Source organism: Ambystoma mexicanum, chromosome 2q (genome assembly GCF_040938575.1).
Source record: "Ambystoma mexicanum isolate Mex_15411 chromosome 2q, UKY_AmexF1_1, whole genome shotgun sequence".
NCBI classification, from domain to species: Eukaryota; Metazoa; Chordata; class Amphibia; order Caudata; family Ambystomatidae; genus Ambystoma; species Ambystoma mexicanum.
The window spans coordinates 960,676,984-960,698,510 of record NC_090924.1 but is presented as its reverse complement, the minus strand read 5'-3'; the positions used below and the strand labels follow the sequence as shown (position 1 = coordinate 960,698,510).

Here is a 21,527-nt window from a genome sequence, read left to right as displayed (position 1 = left end):
TCTATGAAAAGATCAAATAATAAGCATAAGATAAGGGGCAACCCTGACGAGTACCCCGCTGGATAGCAAAACACTGAGAAGTGCACCCATTAACCATGACCCAGGCCTCAGCAATATTATACAGAGCATTAAAAATTGACCCATCATCACCATTGGCTATAAAAAAAAGCACCTGTCTCCCTTTCTCCCTCGCCTTCAACCGGCCAGCCAACAGCGCACCAGACCACTCACCCCACTCCCAGAATGCCTGCTGGGCGTAGAACAAATCCATCTCTGCTCTAGAATGTAATACACCATCAAGCAAATGCTTGGCACTCAGCATTGTAGACATATGGGAACAGACAGAGAACGGTTATACTGCTCCTCAGATAGCTTGTAAGCAGATTCCAACTGCACAACCACAGCTTCAACTGCCTTCTTTTTATAGGACGTATAACTAATCCCTTTTCCTCTCAAAAAAGCCTTCCAAAAATCCCAGATAATGGACAATCTGCCAAGTGAACAAAGGTTATCAGTGAAAAATAACAAGGATGCACAATCAATATCATTCACAAAGTCAGGGACTGGCAACAAATAGGTGTTAAACCTCTACTGTCCACCATTCCTCTGCCCTCCCAGTGACCTATCCACAGCCAATTCCATGTAAGCTTGATCCGAGATCACAACAGTGCCCACACTAGCAGCACTCACATCACCACAAAGGTCCCTACTCATCAGGAAAAAATCAATACGAGAAGTCCCATGAGGAGACAAATGAAAGGCATACCGCCTCTTCTTTGGATTCAGATCACGGCAAATGTCATGCAGGTCCCACTCACGCATAAGGCTCAGAAGAACTTTCCTGGCCCTGGCGGGACAACTCCGATTTGTCCATTTCTCCATCCAAAATAGTGTAAACTGCAGGTCTCTCTTAAGCAAAAGGGCCACTCCTCTGGAATTACTGGCAAATGTGCTGGAAAACTCTGTTACATACAACTTATTTAAAATATCGTCTGCCCTTTCCAAATGCAAATGTGTCTCTTGAAGCAAGACAATGTCAGGCCTCTTCTTACTCAGAAAGTTAAGTACCTTCCTCCTCTTAATGGGGTTATTAGTGTCCTTCACGTTCCAACTAAAGAAATGCAAGCAATTTGGCATCATGGTGGAAAAATAGCCCCTTCTACTCTTTCAAGCGCACACAAAACAAGCAACTCACAGCCCACTGGGACATACATAAATCCAGCAAGGTACCAATCCACCTCAAAGTGTACACCCATCTCATTCTAGAAGAACATAAAAAAGTCAACCCCCAAAAAGAAGAACAAAGTAAAAAGAAAACGGAAGGGCAAACGAAAGTTGAAAGGAAACAAAAAGTAGTAAAAAAGGGAAAATGAGCAAACTCTGATGAAAGCCACAACATGGCGCGAGAACGTTAGCAGGCAACTTACTACTACTCCACAAGTACAATAGGCTTCACAGAGCAGAAACTGAGGCTGCAACTAAAAACAAAATAAACGCAAATATCCCAAGCAATCTCCCAACCCCCATAATCAGACTGCAACCCCAAACAGCATAACAATGAAGATCATCCTCATGGTCTTGCCTCATAAACTAAGACTGCGCAGCTAGGCGTGAGGAATCATCACAATTAAAACGCCCTGCATTGTGCACAATACATAGATTAATTTGTTCTTAAGGTGTGTTTGTATTGTTTGTTTCAAATGTGATATCTTGTGTGAACATTTTATTGTTGTTTAAAACTGTAACACACAATAAATAAATAAATAAAAGTGTGCACGATATACTAAAATTCGCTGTCAACACCACCAATACCTTCTGGAGAAAGTCAACAGGGCGCCCATTCTCAAACCCCTCAGGGAAACCGGTGATTCTTATGTTGGAGCGCCTGTTGTAGTTTTCCTGTTCACAGATGTTCTTATGTGCATCTTCCAGCATTATGGATAAACGTGAAACTTTATCTTCGGAGCTGATCTTCAGAGTCAGAGACCCTAGACTCCAGTTTTTCTGTCCACTTTTTGACCAGAGCTTGGTCATTCTTCATCTTCAAAATCATCTGCTTAATCTTGCCAATAGATAGCAGAACACCACCCATAATCTCAGTCAAATAATCTTCAACTGACTGGGCCGCAGCCCCGCAGGCCACTAGACCATCTTTCTTAACTCTAATGGAAAGCTGGGAGTCTCCTTCTTCAGCTTCCCCCCCTGTGTAGTTCTTCTCGAGGAGGGGGGTCGGTCATCTCAGTTGAGGCCAAATCTGTCATGATTAATCAGTAACAGAATCTCAATGGCAGGAGCCGGGTCCTCAAGCAGCACGAACTTCAGTTACCAGTTCCAAAATCACCCATTACTGTGGGTGAGCATGATTCATCTAGGTATTCTTATTTACAGGACTAAGATGATCTAAAACTGCTTTTGACACAGACCAATTTATTACTGATTAAAATTCCCTAGAGTCCTTTTTCTTTGCGATCAGTCCCATTCTTTTGCATTGAGACAAAATACTCTTTTTTGTAAGCCTTCAGCAATTTTTGGTATTTTTACCTTAACTTCTTTTTCTCTAACAACAAAGAAAGTGATGTCCCTCCCAGTTCCCGAGCTGTTAACTTTAACTGTCTCTTATACTCATGTTTTACCGAGGAAATATCTCTATCGTATTTTAATAAAGGTGGTGGCTTTTCACTGATGTCACAATACATGGTAATAAAGCCCACTGGGTAGACAAATTATTTGCCCATGCAGAGAAGTAACTTGGGTAAAAAAGTGCACTTTAAAAAATCTGGAGAAGCATTTCACGATTCTCTGGAATCTGGTCAACATTTATATTTGACGAGGAAAAGTGGCTTCCTGCTAAATTGGTCATTGTTCCCCTTGTACTACTTGTGTCTCTGAGGTCATCAACATTAGCATTGATTACAATTATTATTGTTGATCCTCACTTCCTAAACCTGGAAATGTCTGAGTAAATGCGGTTCCCGGTTACAGACACTTTAATGTTAGCGCAAGTGCTGTGAATAATTAAATGAGCACCATCCTCAGTGTGCATTATGTACTTAGTTATTCAAACATATAACTGTTTTATTACAAGTATGTTTGTAAAATACAAGGATCCGTAGTCATCCGTATGTTTCAAAATTATCTGTGATTTTATGCAAAGCATCTAGGAACCCTTATTGATGATATATTCCCCTTCCCCTTTCTCTTAAGGGTATTTTGAAAAAGTACCACAGGAGTGCATCAGACTGTCCAACTAGGAAATAAGATTCTTCCATCAGAAACTAATTTATATAGCTATTCTAGATTTCGATAAAGTGCTTTGCTTCGTAAAACAAGTGTAACATTCTCATTATGACTATAATATACACTGGAAGTGATCATTAGAAATTAACATTGTCGAATTTCCTGTCAGTAAACAGTAAATAATTTCCTTTTTAATAGATTATTTTGCAAAAAAGAGCGAGAGAAAGAGTCATTTTGTTAAAAGAGGCAACTATGCGAACGGAACGACCAACGTGAGCAAGTGTGTACTGGTCGAGCTCATGCAGGCGATTTTTCACTTTTACAAGACAAAGTAAATATGAAAGAGTAAAAACAGGCAAAATCATTTTTATTCTTTAATTGTTCTCTAGGCTTTGTACCAAAATGTAAATGCTGGAAATTACGCTTTGTATATTGCATTTACAATGGGTTCCTATAGAATCCACCTGCTTTGAGCAAGTCCTACATGTGTACTGCATCCATTGGAATCCATTTGTTTTATACTATGTGAAAATCTCAAATAAGCATAAAACCAGGAGGGATTTCAAAGAGGATGAGGAATGGAAAGCGGAAATGCTAATTCCATCAAAAGTGGCACTCCAAAGGATTTTGTAGGTCATTTTGAAAACCTTTGTATCGTAAATGTTAAGCATACAAACACAGAGTTTGTTCTTTATGATTTGCTTTTATGATTTAGGGGATTTTCATCCTATATGAAGGCAGATTGGGGGCACGGAACGGGATATACATTTCTGTGCTGCTATGTGCTGCTCTACGCTCTACCTTCAAATATCACTATGGTTTGCCTCCAGCATTCACTTTCAAGTTGGTGGAAAATCAAAGGATTGTTATGGAATCCACCTGATTTTTCCACATGGTAAAAGCAGGCTGATTCCAGGCAAATCCGTTATAAATGCTGCCTGCAAAGTGTAATTTGGAGACAGCATTTATATGTTTCCCAAAACGGATCGGAAAAGGGAACAGTAAAGGTGAATTTGCTTATGTTTTACTCTTTAAATTTCCACTCCATTTTGCAAAAAGACAAAAATTGCTTAGGAGGGGACCTTGTGGCCTAAAGTTCAAATGAACACGTTGCCTTCCTGTGCAATTGTTGAGTGTAATAAAATAAAACCCTTTATCTGAAATTGCTGGGATCAGGGAAGGAAGTAATTTGTTGGATAGGAAGCTTGTTTTTGTTATTGTATTGGTATGTTACAATGATGGGATGTCACAAAAGATCAAAAACAGAAGATCTGTTATAAATGGGCCATACTGTGCTATGAATTGTATGTTTTATTTATCTTTTTTAAACATCAATAACATCTTTAATTTAAAAAATCAATTTCATGCCCCTATTCCTCCTTCAAATGCATTGAAAATAAGGAGTGTAAAAGTAAGGCGTAAACACTTTAGTCATTGCTTGTATGCTTTATTTATACACTTCATCCTATATAAAATGACCTCCATAGAGTTTGCCAGAGGGGGGAGAGGGTCATTTTAAAACTTAGGCTACTTGAATGCAGGGGGCTGACAATATTAGCAGCACTTTCGTACTGTCGGGTCCCATGGAAGACATTTTCAACTTTTGCAAAATGAAGTGCAAACGTCAAGAGTAAGAACCGGCAAATCTGCTTTCACTCTTTACTTTTACAATCAGTTTTATAAAAGATGTAATTTCTGCATAAAAATACAACTCTGCCGATGGCATTTACACTGGATTCCATTTGTTTGGGCCTGCTTTTTGCAGGTTCTACATGCAGGCAGATTCCACAGAAATTAATTTGTTGTAAGCCTGTGAGAAAATCCAGATGCAGTGGGAACGATGAGGAGAAAATAGAGTTCTTGCCCTGACTGCAAAATATTTCCATAATGAACAGGAAACAAAGGTTTAAGCCGTTTTAAGCACTTCAGGCCATTGAAAATCACCATGAGAAAGAGAGAGACACAGAGACAGAGAGAAGGGAAGTGTATAACGAGAGAGCACGCTATGATACACTAGGTACAGCTAGTAAATCATATATATTTCTAGAATAGCCCATTAGAGAAACTCATTGATTTATTGATGTGGGTAGTATGATGTAGATTTTGGTTACCTTTCTAACTGCGTTTTGGAACACCAAATTTGGCAATTTCTGACATGCGGCATACAGTCACATCATCAATATAATGCTAACAATAGTTACTCAAAAAAATGCAAACTAATGATGTCTGATGACATGAATGTAAATGATTTTGACTTTGCAGCAGCCTGAATGAAGAGAGAAAATTAATAAAGAACCAATCTCAAAACTAAACAGATTATGTGCCTGTGGTTGTAAAATATGTATAGCAAAACTCAATTAGACGTGGATGAGGTCTTGTGAATGGGGAGATTGCAACACAGCATCTTCAACAAAAATACAACATCTGTGAAGCAAGGTTTGTCAAATTAAAATCTGCTACACATTGATTGATATGCAGTTAGGAACTTTGCACTTTGCAATACGTTTAGGAGAAACCAAAGTCCATCCACATGATGCTCAGAAAATGATCATACAATGCAGTGATTGAAGATAACGGATAATTGAATCTATTAATGCATTCAAATACCATCCATATACTGGACTCTAACTTTGAGAGACTGGGCAAGCTTAACCATGAGCTTTACTCTCTGTTCCAGCTGTCAGAAGAAGTAGCCATTAAGAACATTACCTACTGGACCCTGCATAACTATTACAACGCCTCTCGGAATGGAAGTGACTCTACTGTACCACCCATGCACCCGGCAGACGTGCCCAGAGGACCTTGCTGGGAGACAAATGTGGGCGTGGTAAGCATATTTTGGCTTTTTTACTTTATTGTTACCGACACAATGATTCATAGTCAATCCAGCATTCCGTTTAGTGTTAATGTGAGGTTTGAGTTGTTTTGGCATCAATGTATCAACTACACTTGATTACGCATGTATTAATGTATAGGGATACATATATAGCATGAAACTCCTGTGATGGTGAGGATCCCACTGAAGTAGAATGGATGCTGATTGTCATTTTAAATGCAATATAATCCCATTGGCATTGTTGATCATTTACAATAAAATGTGCACACATGCCTTTTAACTTTAATTGCAACTAAAGTGAACTTCCTGCAAGTAAATGTTGTGTACAGAGTTCCAAGGCAAGCTTGTGTTTGTGTATCTGTGGTAGAATTTGTAGAATCTTGCCAACTACCACCTCATATTCTTAATGAGATTTTAAGAACAGGGTTCCAACACTGTACAATCACACAATCAGGCATTGTAAAAATCGAATGTGCCCAAGAATGATTAAATCTGAATTGCAACTTGGAGAAAGATATTTTCTATCACTTGGGATCTGCGAAGGAAGATAGCATTCCAAATCGCCAATCTAAATTATACACGAGTTGCGTAAGAGATAAATTTGAGAGCTATGTATTACAAATTCACAACCGCAGAGTTTGACTGCTCAAAAGGCAATAGATATTGATTTTATGTTACATGCACTAACAGGAACAGTGAAACTTTGCAGTATTATGGTTTACTCTTTTACACAGGTGGGGTTGTGGGAGGGCAAATCTTCCTGGGGTGTGCATTTTGAGGAGCTTGACGATAGTTGGGACCTGGCCAAATGTAATGGTCAGGCATGGAGTTCCTTTATGCTGAACCAGGCAGCACATATATAACTAGAGGGAATTGAAACCCCAACATAAATTGGAACTGGAGTGTCAAAGCAAATACCAAAAGGGGTGTTCCCATCGGGATTAGTTCAAATGACTTAATCAAACTTATTTGCATGAAGTGATGTTGCAAGGAGATATATCAGATGATTACAGTGTACAGGTCTTTGTTTAGAAACTGAATTCAGTTGACACACAATAAGTGCTTTAAATACATTACAAAGTGGCAAGAAGAAAATATAAAGTTTATTTCATAAATATTAAAAATAGACATACAAATAGTAGAAAACCAAAAGAAAACATATGGCAATTTCTAGCAATGATTACAGAGATTTACAAACAACCACATGAATGAAAGTTACAAAAGTCCATGCGTTAATTCATGACTGGTACAAATCAATTTAGGGGTCAGTTAATCTGCTCTTGTACTCAAAATTTCAACAGTGGTAAAAATCATGTGCCAGTTAAATTGTAGAGGGTCTATGCTAAGAACACAAAAATCAAGGTGGCATTCAGAGCCAGAAACATAAGGGTCACAATGGCGTTGCGGCGATGGAGATAAATACAGACCCGCCTTGTTCAGGACCAAGAAGAACAATTCAGGACCCTATAAAACATGACTAAAACATGCTCACAATCCAATACAATGCAAGATAAATGAAAAGGACCAAAGTGTAACAAGCCACAGAGATGGAGAGAACAAATCATCAATGAGAGAGGAGTAAAGACATGATGCCAGCCACTCGACGCATCCACAAGCCACATGAACCATTGTGAGATTTGGGAAAGCCAAACTGGTACCCATGGGGATCACCTGAGTAAGGGGTGCCAGGGAGGAGCCAAGAGTGGTGAAGGACAAATCAACGTGTGTGCATAGATAAAAGTAGGTTGGATCACCACGTGTGAGCGGCCCAGAGTGGTGAGAAGAGGGTAGCATTAAATAGCTTACCACTTGGGTAGCATCGCATGCAAAGGTAGTATTGAGGGGTGGAGATGATCAGTCATGACATGCAGTGTGCTGGATCAGTCAAGGGAGCCACTGTGTCAGTTAGTGTTTGACCAGGCTCCCATCCTAGATGAATGAAATGAAATCAGACATGGTTTCAAAGCTGGAGTGGCATAGTTAGTTTGCTGGGTTGCGAGGCACACAATGGAAGTTGTGCCTGCGCAGTTGGAAAGGGAGGCTGTTAACAACAGAGGAAAATACCTGAGAGTGCTCAAATTAACTGTCAGTGCCGCTCACTGGAGAGTGCAGGGCGACTGTGGAGAGATGATGCGTGCAGGCGGCAGATGAGAGTTGAGAAAGAAATATGTACCCCTCCGTAGAGCAGGGGAGTGCTCTATATTTGCAGGCACTGGGAGAACTGGAAGTGAAGGAGAGAAATAAATAAATAAGCCCAGTAGTTTGCTTACTGGGGATGTGCAGTGCAGGTCCCTTCGTCGGTCCGGGCCGTGGCCGTGAGAAAAGCTAAAGAAAAGGGTAACGCTGACTGGTGGGCATAACTCACCTGTGTTGTTGTCCAAAAGGTCGCCGGCAGCATAACGGGTGTCGAAGCATCTCGTAGGAGGCAGTAGAACCAGACTACTCCTAAGGTGGACTAGCAGCCCAGGGGACCAGAAGTAGTATCCAGGTAGTTGCAATTGGCCATGACAGAGACGGTACTAGAGAATGAGAGCGGACCTGGAGATGCGCCGCTCTAGTGCTAGGTGCCCAGTAGTGGTGCCATGTTGGGAAGGTAACCCAAAGGCTATGCAGGTTGAATGAATCAGCAAAGTGAGGGGTGAGAGGGGAGGCGAGGGGGCGAATGGAAAACAGGGGAATGGGGGAGGCGAGAAGGGGGAAAAGGAAAATGGGGAGTGGGGGAGAAGGGGATGAAAGGGCGGTCGGGGGTTGTTGGTAAGCCCCAAGAAGTAGCAGGGACACAATGAGGACTTTCAGCTATGGGCGCAGTCAGTAGTAGTCCGGTGTGAGTACTGGGTACCACCAGAAAGGCATGGCATCATTGAGGCCTGCTTCAGGGGTATTTGGTCTCTTTGTTAGATAGTTGAATGTGTGGATTTGGGACATTTTTGACAGTATCAATAATCCACCACAAAATGTCATCAGGTGAGTGACCATTCCCCATGTAGTGGGCAACCATGTGGGCAGGGACATTGAATGCAATATACGTCCCACAGTGCCCTGCAATTGGTGTTTTGGTGCAGTTCCCATGTTCTACCGGTTATGTCAAAGGACTTTGTTTTTTTGCAAAATTTGCAGTTGAAACAAGTGCCACAAGGGAAATGGCCAATTGTTGTTGATCTATTGGCCCTGGGGGTCAAATGGACAAGCTGGTCTCTCGAGTTTATTTGACACTTAAAGGCGAACATAGGTACTGGCTCATTGGGTTTATTTAGTTGCACAAGAGGCCAGAACTTGCAAATCAATTTTTTAACAGAGATGATATCGGGGCTATAGGTGAGTAAGCAGACCTGTCAGTCCTGGTTGGTGGTGGGTCTGGGTTGAAAAAGGGTCTCATGCAGGGTATATATGGTTCTCTTGAGTGAGCGATTAACACGTGTTTTGGGGTAGCCCCTTGTCCGTAGCCTGGCTGCAAACTATTCAGCATTATGATCATAATCTGCCAGGACGGTACAGTTTCAGCGTAGCCTGAGAAATCGCCCATATGGTAATATTTCCTTCTGACACAGTGGATGAAAACTCGTGTAGTGCAGCAAGGTGTTTCTGTCTGTTGGTTTTTCATAAAGATAACAAATTTGTTTGTTCTGATAATGTTTGATTGCAAGATCAAGAAAATGTATTTCTTGATGCTGGGCCATCATAGTGAAGTCAATGTTGGCATGTCGTTGGTTAAGCCATTGAAGAATCTCAGTAAGATGTTCAGAGGAACAATTCCAAATAAGATAATGTCATCTATGTAGCGTCGTCAGATGTCAATGTGTTGCCTGATGGGTTGGTGTCAGTCAGAACAAAGCTTTCCCCAAAAGAGGCCATAAAAAGAGGATCTACGTGATCCGACCTCGGCTGAATGTCCCGCGGCCGTGAGAAAGATGCGAACTACCAAAGGTTTGCACCTTTCTCATGCGAACACACGTACATACCCACACCCCCACCAACACCGACAACGCACCCTCAACACACCCATGGCACACCCCCCACCCACACCCTCAACACACCCCCACCCACACCCCCAACATAAACAAACCCTACTTACCTTCTTCTTCACGCTGGGTACCTGCGGCGCCAGTTACCTTTCACTTCTGTGATCAGGTACTGGCGCCTCAGGGTCCTTTTTATTTTATTTTTTACGGAAGGCTGCGGGGGTTCCCCCCGCAAACCCTGCTCACTATACTGTAAAGTATACTGAGTGGGGCGTTGCGGGGGACAGCCCTGCAGCCCCTGTTTCTTTTTTTTTTACAATGCTACCACCACAGGATCAAACTTTTGGTGTTCGAACCTTTGGTGGTAGCATTTTCAGAACTTTTGGTTCATGCGAACCATTATATTTGGTAAAAAGATACAAACCAATGAAAAGAATAGCAAGAGTTGGTGCAAATGCTGCTCCCATGGCTGTGCCCTGGGCATGTTGAAAAAATTGGTCCCGATATTTGAAAAAACTCCTATGAAGGGCCAGGAAGATGAGTTCCAAGATAAATTCAACTGGTGCTTTGAGTAGTTGGGCAGCCTGCGTGAGGCACTCCTGTGTGCATTGGATAGGTTTATTTTGTGGGATGCTGGTGTATAAGGCCCTAATGTCCATGGTGACCAATAGATGAGTGGTGGGGTCAAAGGCCTTGCCTTCAAATAGTGCAATAATTGCTGTACTGTCCCTCGGGTATGTGACTGTCTGTTGGCTTATGGGTTGTACGAATTTGTCTATGTATTGACAAATGGGTTCTAGTACTGTCCCTCATCCTGCGACAATCGGTCTTCCAGGTGGGTTAAGGGCATTTATATGAATTTTAGCGACGGCATAAAACAATGGTGTGGAGTCTTGACTAGTGTTGAGGAACATGAATTCCTTTTCTGTGAGCCAGTTTCTTTGTAGAGCGTAATCAGCGATTTCTTGAATTATGATTTTAAGATTGGTAGTAGGATCTTTTCAGAGTTTGTGATAGTTTCCAGGTTCGTTCAAGAGGTCTACTACCATGAGAAGGTAGTAGTCTGGGTACATGACTACTATGCCTCCAGCATTTTCAGCTGGTTTAATCACCACTTGGTTGTTATTAGCTAGTGCACTGAGTGCTATGCACTCAGCATTAGACAAATTATATCTCATGGCAGCATTGTCACACATGCACTGCTGGTCTCATGTCACTGAATCCTAGACCCACCACAGGTGGGTGCATAGGACCTCTAAAGGATGGTTACTGACCCAAACTCATGGGCAAAGGAGCTGCACACAATGGGCCTCATTACAAATCAGGCGTTAATGGGTTAACGGCGCCGTAAACGGCGCCGACCCTTAACGCCTGATTCCGAGGTCCCTTTGCGCCATGGTGATTTTAACGCCTGCTTTTTGCAGGCGTTAAAATCCATGGCGCTAAGGGAACATGGTGCTAATTACGCTACCGTAATTTACGGTGGCGTAATTAGCGCCTTCCCCACTCCCATTATGCCCTATGGGGCAAAAATGGGAATGGGGAAGGGTAAAATGGGAAATGGGGATTTACCGCCCCACTCACCTTGGAATGGGGCGGTAAATCCACCATCCACCATGGTGTAAACATAGTTTACACCATGGTGGTAAGGGTACGACCCAGGCGGTAACTTACCGCCTGGGTCGTAATGAGGCCCAATGACAGCGTAGCAAGTAGGATCAACAGTGCTGCGCTGGGCATGCATGAGTTCTCTGAATATCTTTTATTTTACTTCAGATTTCTGGGAATTTAGGGGAGCCAAATGACTATCCAACTATGTTCTCACCTCTGTGCCCCCCCATCCGTTTACTGCGGTGCACATATTTGATGATTTCACTCCAAATATCTATGTTACACGAGGAATCAATTCACTGCAAAGAGCAAAAGAAAGCAAAACCTGCTCATGGTGTTACTTTTCTCTCTACAAGCAAAGATTTCAAAATATATTTCTGGGGTGATGTAAAATGTTGTCACATGAATGAGCCTAAAATGGCAATGTTTCATAGCGCCCAGAGCTACTCTTTCAATGTAGCAGGAACACACCCATGTGGTCATTAGGAAACAGTGAGTTTCGTCAGGAAACCTGTGTAAACAACAGTCAAATCTTCATGCCAAAGGAGACACCATTCTTATACCAGTGGTGAAGATGCCCATGGAAAATCATATGTCAGAAGAAATAGCATCAATTTTAAGTACTGTACTGGTGCTTTTGTGATATCAACTGGTTCTGCTTATTCCAGCCTCTGTGCCTGTGGATAAAACACTAAACGAGCCGGTCTAAAGGTCAACTGTGCATCCTTGACAGTTTGAAACACAAAGTTACTACAGGCAAAGTTAGCCATTTTAACCTCTGCACCTTTGATCTAAATTATAATAATGTTCTGCCCTAATCAGTCTGATAGCAGTTATATCTCTAAATTTAATCCATGTCAAAACTGTGGCACAGTGACTGATAAGAGCACACAACTGTGAAAGCAACAGTAATCTAATATCATACCAGTGTCAGCTCTGTGAGCAGATCCCATATGTGACAGGAATGATATGTTTTGGCATTTAGGCTCAGTGACTCCACACCACAATTTTTAGAAAAATGGCCAGGATGCTGTCACCTTTGATACTCCAGGTGGAATGCACACACCTTCCTCCAGGGCAGAGAACTTACCCAAAGAGCTCTCCAGGGAACATTGCATCAGAGGCAGCACTAACATAGCAAAAGCCAGCCTCACACCACAGTGTTGATCACTGGAATGCTATTGAAGCTAGCAGGCATGGGAAATAGGTGGGGTTGGAATAGAGAGGAAAGGCAGGCCTGGATAAGGGTCCCACCATCACCCCCTCATTTTTTGAACCATCCATGGACTCCACAAGGGTAAATATACACTTTCATACCTCGGGTGTACAGTCCTTTCCAAAGTCCTCTCCAATAGAGGTGAAGACAGAAGGCATATAAGGGCATACAAAGCAGAGGAAAGTTATGTCCCCGAACTACTCACTGGGAACAGTGATGGTGAATTGATTTTGTCCAAGGCCTGCCGCTCTGGCAGCTCTAGCTGCCAGCCCAACTACTTGAAGTGGGAGTGCAGAGCAGAAATAACTCCCTTTACCCTGGGGCCCCTGGAATGGGACTCAAAGCAAATCGGAAGTCCAAGAGAAGCTGCAATTCTTTTTCACCGCTTTGAATTGTCTTAGAGCTGCTTAGATAGTGTGTGATGCCCTTCGATCTGACACAGAACCCACAGTGCTGTTTTTGACACTCCACGAACTCTGGACTGCTTACTTCTTTGATATATCCAGACACTGCCTTCCACCAGTAAAGGCCACCACAACCTCAGTTTGAGAGCAAGTTCTCCGATATGAAAGCATCCAACTCACCACCATTCATGCAATGCATCGGCACAATCCATGCAGAGCCCTGCTTGATACCGTCCCACTACTAGACCAACGCAATTCCACCTGTCCTAACATAGGCTTGAGAGCAGGAAAACACATAGAAGCGTGGCTTAATGCTGTCGAGCAGTCAAGATCAAGAAATAAGAGGCCCTGTACCCGTGCTCGCTTTTAGGACCATAGTGACAGTTAAGTCCCCCTTCTTCGTGCTAGCCACATTTCCTAACATTGACATTGCTCTAAGGGCCTGAATAACTCTGCTCATTCACCCAAAGTTCTAGTCTACAAACAGCCTGCATTTTCTTTGTTTCTTTACATTAGTGGGCATTGCCTGTGTGTTTAGTTAGTTATTTGCATCTTTGTCTAATTTAAATTCTATATTTTTATAGAAACTTGTCAGACATTCTTTTATTTTGGAATATTGTACTTAAGTTGATTGGGTTCCCACTGCTATCATCTCACACCGCTCCTGATGAGTATAGCCTGACCTCAGCCCACATTACAACAAAAAGGCAAAGTAGATATTCCTGTCGGGCTGTGTATATTTTACCTTTATGATTGGTATCATTGCTGGGTTAGTAGTACTGTGGGGATGACTATATGGTTTAGCAACTACTTTACATTAAAGCTGCTCACTTATGAATGCTTAAACCAGTCCACACATTAAGTCATCTCACAGGGTCTGCCCTTTGGATCTGTGCAAACACACCATCCCCTTGTCATTTCCCTCTGGTTTGCTATCCTTTTACATGTTGCAACAGAATGAATGAACGAAATCTGCCAGTGTCCTGTTTCCTACAGTCTCAGAGGAAGTAAATGTTCAGTTTACAAACTTCTTTGTACACAAAACATTCCATGGTCTTACGGATTGTTCTGTATCCCAATTCTAATAAGAGACCTTTGTGACATTGCTGCAATTTCACGTCTGGTGATTTTTAACTCAATAAGTGCAAATGATATACAACGCATTTTATTGATTGAAGTGCATCTGTGGGCTCTTAGTTGACTTAGCCTTTATTTTACCACAGGGACACTGTTTATATGAAGGTGCATGGCAGTCTTATGGTAAACAAACTGTCCCCCCTCTAGAGCACCCTCTGTTCCATAAATGGCATTACATATACATGAATCAGTATTTCTTTAGCATTGCCAACCTTCTGTAATGAGACTTTCGCCCCTGCCTTTTGTCTTTGGGTGAGTGAATGTCTGATCTCTTGGAAATGCACATCTGGGCATTTGCTCTGAAGTAGGATGTCTTGCCACCAGGGGCGTTGCTAGGGGGGACTAAGGGGGCTATAGCCCCTGGTCTTTTGGTTTTAGCCCCGGATAGAATCTCAGGAGCTACAGCCAAAAGACTAGCTAGCCTCCAGTCCCAACAGTTCCGACATCAGCTTAGCCCTGGGTCTTTTCCAGACCTAGCAACTCCCCTGCTTGCCACCCACATTGTAATGCCACATTCGCCCTATTGCTGTGTGTAAAAAGATCCCAAATGCACCCACACTATTAACATAGCTGAATGGCATACTTTCCAGCTCAGCTGGTATCCCTGAAAGGTAAACTGGAATAGGTGCTGGATCTTCGGGGCCAATGAGACAGTACTCTGAAGTCGTATATAATGTGAAAATAACCTTTGAACCTTAGATATGTGCAAGGCCCTGGTTGATGAGTGGTAGAGTCAATATTGAAATGGGAACTCTCTTGTTAGGCTCCCACAAGTCGGTGCATACCTCTGCCGCTATGTATGGGTCCACTTAAACCTGTTGATTGCAAATTGTTAATTGTTAATGATTTCTGATAATGGTTACAGTCAAGCTAGCAGGAGCCTTTGCTGTTGGACAACATGCTTTTCATCCCATAATGCTCAGGGAAGGTGCTAACATGTGAATCTGTGCGCTCGCAGTCAGATGCACTGAGCATTATGGGCAAATCTATCTTTAAAGTCTAATCATTTTTTTCTCCATTTTTTCTATCTCTCATTTGATCAGGTGCCTGATGCCTAAACCTGTTCGTCCAACAATTCTGACCTTTTTAGAAAGTCCTATAATACTGGCATTCTAGTTCTCTCCTCCAACTGGTCGGAAGTGTCGTTTTGAATTGGAAAGACTTTCAAATAATTCGGGTTACCTGTCCTCATTTTCTGCAGATATTCTTATTCCTAGTTTTCATCTTCTGATTGGAATAATATATAGTCATCTTGCAGATTACACACCGGTTGGAAGAAGGCCACATTCTTGGCCTTGTGCTGGTACACGGACTGAATCCTGAACATTACATCTGGTTTAGAATACATTCATTCAGAAAAAATATTTCCTTCTTCCTATCATGGCACCCTCTGTTGTCTACAATTAACAGGGTCCAGTCAAAACGTCTCTGTTGCTGCATGTTTTTCACAACTGTCCTCTTGTTGCATGCTTTCGTTGAAGTACACAAACAAATTGAGCCTGATTCAAGAAAGCATTTTATAATGGTGCAACCCCATCGAGAAACATTCTGTGAATCAGGGCCATAGTGTCCATCAATACATGTTCCCTTTCTCTGTCTAAATGTCTTTTAACCTGAAGCCCACGTGCATATGAGCTTCATGGGGCGGATGAAGGTCGCATGCAATAAGCAGGTGCTCTATCTGACATTCACTTGTCACAGTCCCACTGGAGGAGGGTGCTCCAGTAGCGGTGTCTGTGACACCTAATGTGTGCTCCCTGTACACATTGGCATACTACACCTGATAGCGCCTGCTCATCAATTAGGTGCCAAGGATGGTTTTCTGTGGGTCCCCCTCATTAACTGACTTCTGGAAGAGGCTAAGAGGCTGCATATTACAATGTGTTCAGCAGAAATAGTCCCCCAACATGTGCAGATGGTCTGGGTCATAGGTGTTGATGACTTTTGCCCTGCCTTCACCTTTGCATAGATAAACCTTATTCTTCCTTGTATCGTCTGTGCCCTCCACATTGGGAAACAATGATGCAGTGGCCCCATGTGTTACCTCCTGAGCCATCTGCAGAGCTCCTTCACCAGGTGCTCTTCTATCTTCTGAACCACCACCACCACATCCTGATCTTTCTTCTACCTAAACCACATGTGCGCCTCTGTGGATACCGCTACCTGCTGCTGGGGTACCACCACCACTCCCTCAACTCTAAGGATGACATAATTGCCCAAATTCTGCGAGAACCTATGGAATGGCTCTGCAGCTTCACAACCTCCACCCATTTGGAAGCTAAATCTTCCCCATGCTCCTAATCAGCTCCTCAACCACAGAGTCTGTCTCAATATTCTCTTTGCATTGACATGGACCCCTCCAAAGGTTCAGCCTCTTGCAGCTGCCTCTCCTCATGCTCTGTCTTCTCCTCTTCGCACTCTGTCTGCCCCTCACATGCTCTGTCTGCCACTCTGCATGCTCAATCTGCCCCTCCTCTGTCGTTCCTATCTGTCATGATCACTGCTTCCAAGGAGCCAGGACCAGCCCAACGTCCTTGGAAGCAGGCCCCTAACCCTAATCCTAGGCACCAGCCGGTCCCCACGGGGACCTTTTGGACCTTGTCCTGGCGCCGGTGGCACCAGGCTCATCAGAATCATCGGTCCCGGCACTGGAAGTGCCGGGCTCATAATATGTGTGCAGATGTTTGGGTGGATTTACCTGCAGCAGACCATGCTGCTTACTTACCAGCCACTTAGAAGTCCTCTGTAAACAGGAACTAATTTCTTACATGGGTGGGGCAGCTCCATTCCCTGGATTCAGCATGGGGAAAGCTTCTGGAACTGGAACTCTTTTCTTACCTAGGCGGGGCCGTGTAGGAAGACGCCTCATCACTCCAAGGCTATTTAAACCACACCCGATGGATGAAACTTGCTTCGCGTTATTCTGCATCTGCAACAGAACGCTCACCGAGTCTGTTCCAGCCTTTCTTCCTCAATCTGCAAGAATCATACTCACCATTCCTGTATCCAGTCAACAGCAGCATCTGCAGAGACAAGAAACAACAGGTTAGCAAGGCAGTCTTAACTCGCAGTGCTTACTCACCTGATCCATCGGCTGCGGTCATTTCGGCACGCTGTACTTTCGCCTGTGAAGACAAAAGCATTGTCATTACTTAACGGCACTCCGTGAACTCTGGAATTCTTCACGCTGCATCGCCACCTGCGGAGATAAAAGCATCGTATTTACTTACGGGCCTTCCGCGGACTCCGGCGCTGCAAACAAGCTTCTGAAAGACAAAAGAAGAGACATTAGACAGGTATTTACTTACGCTCCTCGCGCTCTTCACAATAGAACGCCTGCAAATACTCCGGTGCCTCTTCAGCACGAACTACGCTGCAAGGGAAAGAACAGCTAGAGTGCTTGCATTTACTCACGCATTTCCAGGCGCTTTATTTCATCTTCCTCACGAGTCCTGCAAGCAAAAGGGGAGAAAAGCATCATACGAAGTCCTGTTCAATGTTAACGTGCCTTGCACCTAAAGACTCTAAAGACTATAAAGACTAAAAAGGTGTCTGGAAACTCACCGCTCGTGCGATTAACGACGGTAAAGGTCCTCTGAGTCCAAGAGGCCTATGTTTCACCAGTGAAGGAACTGGCAACAGCGCCCTGCATCAGACGCAGATGGAGAGTCCAGCATTCACCTATCTAAGGTGAGCACGTTGACCTGGGGGCCCTACGGAGAAGCTTGGGAGAGAGAGGGAGAGAGACATTAAACAACCCAGACCATTAACCCCTATATTCTTTCATCTGCAGAAACCTCACCCTACGAGTCAGTCACACAGTGCGAAGAGGTTCAACCCCAGAAGCCCATCGAGTCCTGCACATCACCTTTCGAGTCACAGACACCTTCCTGCCACGACCTGCGCCTCCGTGGGAATCAGGTGAGCGTTACAGAACGCGAAGCCCACCGCAAAACTCCTACCCAGGCGCAATGGAAACCTCAGACACTGATCACTTAGCCCAGTTGCTCAGAGACTTAAGAGCAGAAGTACATGCAGCTCGTCAGGAAACAAGCTCTCTAAGAAGAGAACTAATACTTTCCAAGGAGCGAACAGAGGACCTCGCTAGGCAATTGCTACAAACGCAGGCCGGACAGACACCTCTGCCCGCTCCAGGAGGAAGCTATCCTTCTGCACCATCTGTAAATCCAGTGCAAATCAATCTACCTGGTAATGTGCCCTTGGCTCCGCCCGAACGTTTTTCTGGTGACCCAAAGAAATATGCAGTGTTCATCAACCAGTGCCGCTTACATTTCTTATGTCGACCAGCTGCATTCCCAACAGATCAGACCAAAGTGGCTTTCGTGCTTTCTTATCTCAGTGGCAGCGCCGCAGATTGGTCAATTCCTTTAGTCACCCAGGATGATCCGGTTCTGCATGATTTCCAGGCCTTCCAGTCCAGTATGGAGAAACTGTTTGCAAGACATGCACAAGGACAGGCCTTGGACCATGAACTTCTTTCATTACGACAGGGTAATCAAGACCTCTTGACCTATATAGCCTCATTCAACAGACTCATAGTGGAAACTCAATGGCCCGAGGACAAGAGAATAACGCTTTTCTACAGAGGCCTGCGTGGAGAGCTCAAGGATGTGTTAGCTCAAGTTGTGAACCCTCCACAAGAATGTTCAGACTATATTGACTTAGTCGTCCAATTGGACCACAGATTACAGAACACGAAGGCTGATCGTTCCAAATTTGATACCCGAGTGTTTTCTAAACCACAAACTTCTGCTAAGGGAGCTGACACTGTGGAACCCATGCAAATAGGGGGGATGAAAGGTCCTTTAAGCCAAAAGGAGCGGGAAAGAAGAAGACAGCTGCAATTATGCCTCTATTGCGGGAACTCAGGGCACTTTCTTCGAGACTGTCCAGTGAAACCAGCTAAGAAGGCTGTAGGAGCCGCAGACACCAGTGCCACAAGTTCTAAGCAGGGAAACGACCTAGCCCGGCAAGTGTAGAGGTCCTCTTGCCGAGCGTTAAGATCTGTCCCGTGACCTCGCATTTCGTGGTGCCCATGGTCCTCATTAGTCCAGCACGTCCGGATCGTTTGCATGCAATTGAAGCTTACATCGACAGCGGAGCAATCAGCAATTATGTGGACCGTGAAATGGCATCAAGGATGAATCTACCCCTTGTCCCTAAGGCAGTAAAGGACGTCATTACTACAGTGGATGGCACGGAGATAGCCTCCGGACCAGTAACGCACGCCACCCAATAAGTGACGCTAGTGAGCCAAGATGGACACCGGGAGAAAATTGTGTTCGATGTGATCAAGGCCCCTCAGTTCCAGATCATTCTGGCAATCCCTTGGTTAGAGAAACACAATCCTCAGATCGACTGGCGAGCAAAGACCGTTCAGTTTCCAGAATGTTTTACCACTTGTTATCCTCGGCCTGAAGTTTCAGTGGCGGCAATTTCTTCTGAGGTTCCTACATTACCTCCTGACTACCAGGAATTCCAAGATGTCTTTCGGAAGGATCAAGCTAACACCCTGCCTCCTCATAGGTCTTACGACTGTCAAATAGACTTAATACCCGGAACAACTCCTCCTTGCAGTAGGATTTATGCCCTCACCGAGCCAGAGAATCTTCACCTTAGACAATATCTGGACCAATACCTAGCTAACGGGTTTATCCGTCCTTCTAAGTCTCCAGCTTCCTCGGCTTTGTTCTTCGTTCCGAAAAAGGAAGGAGACCTTAGGACTTATATAGATTACCGCGCCCTGAATCAAATCACCGTTAAAACAGATACCCGTTACCTTTGATCCCTGAACTCCTGGACCAAGTCAAAGAAGCATGTATATATACAAAATTGGATCTCAGAGGAGCCTACCACTTGGTACGAATAAAAGAAGGCGATGAATGGAAGACGGCCTTCCGCACCAAGTATGGGCTATTTGAATATCAAGTGATGCCCTTTGGACTTTGTAACGCTCCTGCCGCTTTCCAGTATTTTATGAACAATGTCCTTAGAGAACTCATAGATGTGTGTGTTGTTGTCTATATTGATGACATCCTTGTCTATTCATCATCTGAAGAGGAACATCAGAGACACGTTAAAAAGGTTCTCGGGAGACTGCGTCAACATAACCTTTTTGCCAAGCTTGAAAAATGCATTTTCAACGTAACTGAAGTTGAGTTCCTGGGATTCATATTGTCACCTAATGGGGTTCATATGGATTCGAAGAAGGTCGATGCAATCATCAAGTGGCCATCACCAACCTCGGTAAAAGGAGTTCAAAGCATGTTGGGATTCGCTAACTTTTACCGCAGATTCATTCCTGAATTTTCCCGGATAGTCCAGCCCATCACCGCTCTGTTAAAAAAGAACAAACGTTTTGAATGGTCTACTGAAGCAGAACAAGCTTTTCAGGACTTAAAAGCTAAATTCATTTCTGCACCTGTTCTGAAACATCCTTGCCCAGAACTCCCCTCCATTGTGGAAACAGATGCTTCTAGTCTTGCTATGGGGGCAGTTTTATCACAAAGAGATCCGGTCACACACCAATTACATCCTGTAGCCTTTTGGTCCCGCAAATTCTCGGCTCCCGAGATCAACTATTCCATTACAGACAAGGAACTTTTAGCTATCAGATCGGCCTTTAAAGCCTGGCGACACTATCTTTTGGGAGCCAGACACACAGTCACCGTAATGACTGATCACCGCAATCTACAATATCTGAAGACGGCCAAAGCTCAGTCTTCCAGACAGCTTCGCTGGGCTCTGTTTCTGGCTGAGTTTGACTTTATAATTACTTATCGACCCGGCAGTAAAAACGGAAAAGCAGATGCCCTCTCTCGGATGGGAGTAGATGAATATTTGACCAATCCAGAACCAATACCCATAATCCCAGAACAAAGGATTTTGGGGTTAGTCCACACTCAATCCTTTGAAGACATCAAGACTGCAGTCAAGTCACTCCTAACTCCGGCCGATTTGCAGGACTGGCAATTAAAGGGAAAAGAATTCTCAGTGGATTAAGACCTGCCATATTTCCAAGGACGATTGTACTTGCCATGTGAGAAAATACAAAAACAAGTAATCTCCGGTTATCATGACTCTCTGATGGAGGGTCACCCTGGCAT

At 43.8% G+C, this 21,527-nt stretch overlaps 1 protein-coding gene across 1 annotated transcript in view; it reads left to right on the top strand.

The window, feature by feature from the left end:
• Positions 1-21,527, top strand: part of LOC138568821 (transmembrane channel-like protein 2) — a 636,652-nt gene that overhangs the window by 362,950 nt on the left and 252,175 nt on the right. The window contains exon 11 of the mRNA XM_069646590.1: positions 5,915-6,064. Coding sequence (XP_069502691.1) covers positions 5,915-6,064 — 150 coding nt within the window. The remainder of the gene's footprint in view (positions 1-5,914; positions 6,065-21,527) is intronic.